Genomic DNA, 6303 nt, shown 5'->3' with positions numbered 1-6303 from the left:
AGACAGGCGGGCGCTAGGCTAGGCCCGCACCGAGGGCTGGACCGGCGCAGGCCGGGAGGGCCGCCATGATAGGACCCTGTTCCCTGGCTCGGTGTTGCGGTGCCCAGTTCCAGCGTGCCGAGCCCGTGGCTCTCAGCCCGTCCCAGGCTGGAGATGGGAGCAGCCCGGCGTGAACAGAAATCGCTGTAAAGCCCAGGCCTTCCCGGGTGTGCTCCAGTCCGTGGGGCGGCACACGAGGATGGGGTCCTGCAGGTTCCCCTGTCCTGCGTAGCGTGGGGGTACTGCCTGCTTTTGTGGATGGACGGCAGCGTTCTCCCCTATCTGGAGGGTGTTTAATGTTAGTTACATAAGGAGTGTCATTGTGGGAACTGTTTTGAAGATGGAAGTACAATTGAAACGTTGTAGATAGTGTTGTTCAGAGTGATAATGGAAGGGCAAATGGTTCCTGATGTTAGTTTCAAAGGGTAAACTGACCATGGTTAAAGATCAGCCTGAAAATAAGCAGAAAGCTTCAAACTCCCAGAGCACTGAGGCCCTGAGGTGACTTAAGGGACAAACAATTTATTTTAAGATGGAGCTTGATTGTTTTGTGAAGTGGATTATACAATAGGAAGTGCACAACAGCAGGGCCTGGACTGTGTGACCCAGGAAGTTGCTTCCAGCCCTATGTTAATTTCTTATCACAGTCTGCCTTGGACCGGGGCTGTACTTTTTTCATTTTGTACCTCATGCTGGTTTTTTCTTTTCTGCCATAGGAGCTCCCGTCTCTCACAGTGAATTCTCAGCAAAGGATGGAGAACATTCTGGCTGGTTTGTGTGGGACCAGCCCAGAAGATCCACTCCCTGTGTGGGTTCATGGCAGCGTGGGCCATTGCTTTAATCAACTGACATTTAATGTGACTCCTCATGTGATCCTTGCAGTGGTCAGTGCCTGCTTCCTTGGCACTCCAAGGTATGACAACTAACTTGTCTAGCTCTTGATTATTATGCAGGACTGGAGGTGGGGTGGAAAGGGTGGAAATTAGATCTCCCTTTAATGTGCTGAATATGTAATTAGAGAAGGACACTGTATTATAATGCTATTAGATTTGTTTGCATCCATCCTAATTCAGAGTACAGTGTACAGCTCTGGTCCCTCCTTTGCAGAAAGGAATCCAGGAAGAACACAGGGGGTAGGGAGCATTAAATCACAGAAAACAATTCAAAATAATTTCAGTGAATGGGGATTGGGAAAATGGGGAGAGTCTTCTGGGAGAGGATATAAATCCAAGGTGCCATCAAGATGTATATAAGGTAATGAGGGGTTTAGAGAAACCAAAAATTGGTTTCTGTTTACCCTATTGTGAAATTTATAAACATGAAAACATTCACTGATATTGAAAGGCCACAAATTATAGTGAAGTGATAAAGAAATATTCCATTAGGCAGTATATCATGGACTTTCCATACACAGCATCACTGAAACCAACAGTGGTAAAAATAATGTTTCTAGGCAAAATATCACAAAGACAAGAAAAATCAAGGATCAGAGATGTGACACAGAGAACTTGATCATCTAGAATTTGTGTTAAAGAGGTTAAATGTACTTTTTCCCCCCCTGTTAATTCTCAAGAGTTGGAGTCTGATTTGACTACAAAATATCACAGTTTGTAAACAAGTTTCTGTAGAGAAATGCTAGTCTTTTGGTAGCATCTGAATTTCCGGTATTGATCAGATTCTGGGCTATACTGACCTGATTAGTCTAGCAACACCTACAGTCTGAGAAAGTTATCAAATCTAGAGAGCTGAACGCAGGAGTTTAAGCCGAAGTGAACAAATAAAGGGGGGAAGAGGAGGGGAAGAAAGGAGAGTACTGACGGAGAGGTGACGGAATTTCAACTGTAAATTATTTCTCTGCTCTTTCCTCCTCTAGATCTGGCTCCAGGGTGCCTTGCAGGGCAGGCTGGGGATGCAGAATCGCTGCCTCCTTCATACTTGCTGGCCTATTCCTTGCTGATACCATCCCAGCCGCCATTTCTCAGCAGGAGTTGGGCCCTGTGTACCTGGAAGCACTGGCCAATGGCACTGCCACCCTGACATGGCTCACGCATGGCCTTGCTCTCCTCATGCTCTGCAGGTCCATTCATGGCCCTACCAGGGGCCCTGCAGCCCTCGCTCTCCTCACTCTCTTACCCCTACCATCCTTCATCATCACGCTGGTGTGGTACTACCAAAGCAGGACAGCTTGGTCCCCTGCTCACCCTGCTGCTTCCTCCAGGTTTGCTTTTCTCTGTCTGCAGCTGGCCGCTCTGCTTGTGTACGTGATCGGCTACCTCTTCCCCACTGTTGGCAGGCAAGACTTCCTCTCCATCAATCACTCTTGGCAAGAAGACCAGGTCATTTCAGAGCCAAGGATCCCAGTGCCTGATGAGCAGAGAGTGGCAGAAGATGGTGAGAGCTGGCTATCACGCTTCTTTTACGTTTGGATGAACCCTCTTATGAAACGTGGCTATCAGTGGAAGTTGAACCAGCCACAGGATGTCTGTGTGCTTCCTCACCACCTCCAGGCTGCCAGGGTCTGTGATCGATTCTACTCTTGCTGGCAGAAGAAGGCAGCTCTGCACCAACCAGAGGAGGAGACAGTGTCTCTTACTAGCCCAATCATTGCTGGAGGCGATGGGAGCAGCGATGCCCTGGACAGCTCACACCGGGCCCAGGAGGCCGTGCAACTCTTCTCAGTCCTTCATGCGGCCTTTGGGCTTCGTTTCTACTCCCTTGGACTTCTCAAGCTGGCTGGCAACCTGCTGGGTTTCTCAGGTCCTCTGCTCCTGAACCTGCTGGTGAACTTCATGGAGTCACGGCAGGAGCCGCTGAGCCACGGGGTGCTCTATGCGCTTGGGCTCTTTGCTGGCTCTTTCCTGGGTGCTCTCTTGCGGAACCAGTTCAGCTACGAGGTGAACAAGGTGATGCTGATGGTGCGGGCCGCCGTCATCTCTGCCATTTACCGCAAGGCTCTGCGTGTCGGCAGCACCAGCCTTACCCGCTTCACCCTGGGGGAAATTGTCAACTTCATGAGCACAGACACCAGTAGGTTGGTCAACTTCTGCCTCAGCTTCCACGAGGTGTGGAGCCTGCCTTTCCAGTTTGCCATTACCCTCTACCTCCTCTACCAGCAAGTGGGGGTAGCCTTTCTGGGAGGCTTGGCCTTGGCACTGCTGCTTGTGCCCATCAACAAGGTCATAGCTAACCGCATCATGACGAACAACAAGGAGATGCTGAAACACAAGGACACACGGGTCAAGGTGAGGGGCAGCTGGGGGCTCTTGGAGCTTGTTGCTTTATTTTCTCCCCGTTTGTCCCTAGAACATTGTCTTTTTGGCCACTTGTCATGAACCAAAGCAGATTAATTGAATCACATCTGTTGGGCAAAATGCTAGAGGGGGCACACACATGTGGTTCAAAAGTGTTTCAGAGTGATGCAGTTTCACCACTCACAAGATAGTGAGCCTCTAATGCTTGTCTTGCCCCCTGGGCTAGTTCAGGTTCCCTTGCAGGTTTCTGTGTGTAGTAGTTAAGGTAGGATGCCCCATTGCTGCGTCTAGAGATGCTTCCATTCTGGTGCTCCAGTAATGCTATCAGTGGTGAGGTGTCTAGCAGCCTGGACAAAGGCAACAATCATGGACATAGTGGTTTTATATAGCTCCAAGCTTAGGACCCTCAGTCATCTTTTCCACTGCTTTTTGCATATTTGCAGTACCATCTCTCTCCTCGCCACGTCAGACATTTGATTCCCACCTTTTAGCCTTCTATCTCTGATGTGAGGGGACAGCACTTGCACTTGCCATTTCCATCATGCTTTAGAAGCATGAAACATAAGTCAACTCCCTGTCAGAAATGTTAGGAGCTTTAAAAATATTTCTTTTCCCAACAGAAGGTGCATGTAGTTGTGTGGGGTATGCTGTACTTTCTCCAAGTATTGTAAGACTGGTTTGCTGAGTCTTGTTAGTTATTTTTCATGTCAGTCACAGACACATCAGAGCTTGCTCTGCACACGATGACCTGAGAGCAGGAGTGAGAGGACAGCATGCTGCAGGGTCACCTGAGCTGCTGGATCACACAAACCCAGAGCCAGCTAGGCTCTGGATACAGAGCAGCTGTGTCATGGCAGCACGAAGCCTGAGAGTTACTATCTGAAGGAGCTATCAGGTCAAAGCAGGTAAATGGCATCTAGACTGGAGCTAGTAATTCGACACATCCCGTCACCTGTGCTGCACATCCTTCAGTTGGGAAGTAGTGTAATATTTTGCCTTTTCCTGAGCCATACGCAGCACAGGTAGCTGAGAAAGCTGGTGGAATGAGTGAGGGGAGAGTTCCCAGTAGCTGCCGCTTGAGTTTGTTAGAATAAATGGTTCCTGGTACCTCTAGCCTGGCCCTTATCAAGAGGCAGCTGCACACCTGGGCCTAGCCCAGATGCCTAGCTAATGTGCACTAGACAGGCAGTGGTTGCTCTATGTGCTTTTCCTCTTTGCTTGCAGCTAATGACAGAGTTCCTGTGTGGCATCCGTGTGATCAAGTTTTACACCTGGGAGAAGCACTTCAACGCCAGGATAAATGCCTGCCGGGCTGAAGAGCTGCAGAAGTTACGAGCCATCAAGTACTTGGACGCTGTGTGCGTGTACCTGTGGGCAGCACTGCCTGTTGTTGTCTCCATTGCCATCTTCATCACCTATGTCCTGTTGGGTCACCAGCTCACTGCCACAAAGGTGAGAGGTGGTAGGGAGAGCTCCAACCTTGTCTCCTGCAGAGGACAATCTAGAGTGGGGCTCCAGTCCTGAGGCATCTTCTCTGGGAAATAAACCCAGCTTGTGCCTTCCCATGCTCTTCAGGCTCTCACTGGTGAAACTGTTTGGAGGAAACAAGATGCAAGGAAGGTACTGCCTCCAACTCACAGCTGTTTCCTTACCCATGCAGGTGTTCACAGCATTGGCCCTAGTAGGGATGCTTATTCTTCCTCTCAACAGCTTCCCATGGGTGTTGAATGGGACCTTGGAAGCCAAAGTTTCCCTGGATCGAATCCAGCGTTTCCTTGAACTCATGGACCAGGATCTGGAAGCTTATTATGCCCTAGGTACTGGGAAGGATGCTGTTGGGCTTGAGACCCTGAGCAGGGGACATTCAGAGCAGAGAGCTGAGGTGTGAGGCCCAGGGACAGTACTGGAGGGCAGCTGGCTATCACCACCACATGATTCAAGATGTTTGGTTGTCAGAGGCAGAGAGAAAGCACTTAGTTTCTATGGGAAACAGGAGACAAGGCTATAACATTCCCCTTTACCAACTGTAGGCCACCACTTGTCCTCACAGAGCCCTGCTGTTAGTGTCCCTCTAGAAAAAGCTGTTGCCTCTCTGTCCAAAGCTCCTCTGATACTGAAGCCATCAATAACCTTGACTTTGCCTGGCAGAAAGGCTTGAGTGGGCGCCCCTCTTCTGAGCCATCTCAGCTCCTTTTCTCTCCTTCCTTGCAGTTTGTCAGCTCCCTGCTATTCTTTTACCTTCAGCAATAATAAAACCAGGTTATCCTTACAGTGTCTCCCTGACAGCCAGCAGGTCACCCTGTGTGTCTGGTGGGAGCTGGAGACAGGAAGTTTGGAGGAAGGGAGGGATAAATTTAAGGGCAAGTCAGAAGACAGGAGTCTCATTCTGTGGTTGGGTGAAAGGCGGCGTGGTGGTGCCCTGTCTGTGGTCTCATCCATTTGGGAACAAAGCTGAAAGTATTTGTGATGCCAGGTGCCTTTCATTTTCTGACCTCACTGAAGTGCAATGCTGTGCTGCTTTTCCCTTGCAGATAGCCCTTCAGATACTGCTACTGCCATGGAGATGCGATGTGCAGCCTTCTCGTGGGCACCAGTTGAGGAGGAAAGCACCAGGCAGCCCTTATCCACAGGCACTCTGCAACTGCACATTGAGAACCTGTCAGTGAGAAAGGTGAGCAAGGATGCAGGAGGTAATGGAGAATAGCACTAGAGAAGCCAAATAATGGAGCAGGTGTGGCATGTTTTCTTATGAGCTATGCATAAAAATCTTCTCTTGGTCAAGAGGCACAGGACACGTGTCACATCTCTCAGAGCTGAAGGGTGCTGGAGGAGACCCAGGCATGGCTTACGGACAAGAGATGAACCAGCTCCCTCTGCTTTCTGCCACTGCTGCAGGAGAGGACTGGGCAGGGAACACAGCTGGGCTCCAGAGTTAGCACTCCATGCAGACTTGTGTCCTGCCGTATCAGGAGTCTGGTTTACCTAACAACTGAACCCAGCTCTGCTGCTGAAC

At 49.9% G+C, this 6303-nt stretch overlaps 1 protein-coding gene across 1 annotated transcript in view; it reads left to right on the top strand.

Annotated features, from left to right (window-relative positions):
- The first annotated feature begins 791 nt into the window (after window positions 1–791).
- Window positions 792–6303, top strand: part of ABCC10 (ATP-binding cassette, sub-family C (CFTR/MRP), member 10) — a 15791-nt gene continuing 10279 nt past the window's right edge. Inside the window, exons 1-5 of the mRNA XM_010150724.1 lie at window positions 792–952; window positions 1913–3281; window positions 4515–4742; window positions 4951–5107; window positions 5822–5961. Of these exons, the coding sequence (XP_010149026.1) occupies window positions 792–952; window positions 1913–3281; window positions 4515–4742; window positions 4951–5107; window positions 5822–5961 (2055 nt within the window). The remainder of the gene's footprint in view (window positions 953–1912; window positions 3282–4514; window positions 4743–4950; window positions 5108–5821; window positions 5962–6303) is intronic.

This window comes from Eurypyga helias, unplaced genomic scaffold (assembly GCF_000690775.1).
Source record: "Eurypyga helias isolate BGI_N326 unplaced genomic scaffold, ASM69077v1 scaffold31354, whole genome shotgun sequence".
Lineage (NCBI taxonomy): Eukaryota > Metazoa > Chordata > Aves > Eurypygiformes > Eurypygidae > Eurypyga > Eurypyga helias.
Note: the sequence above shows the minus strand (reverse complement) of the source record. Positions and strands in the feature narration are given on the sequence as shown.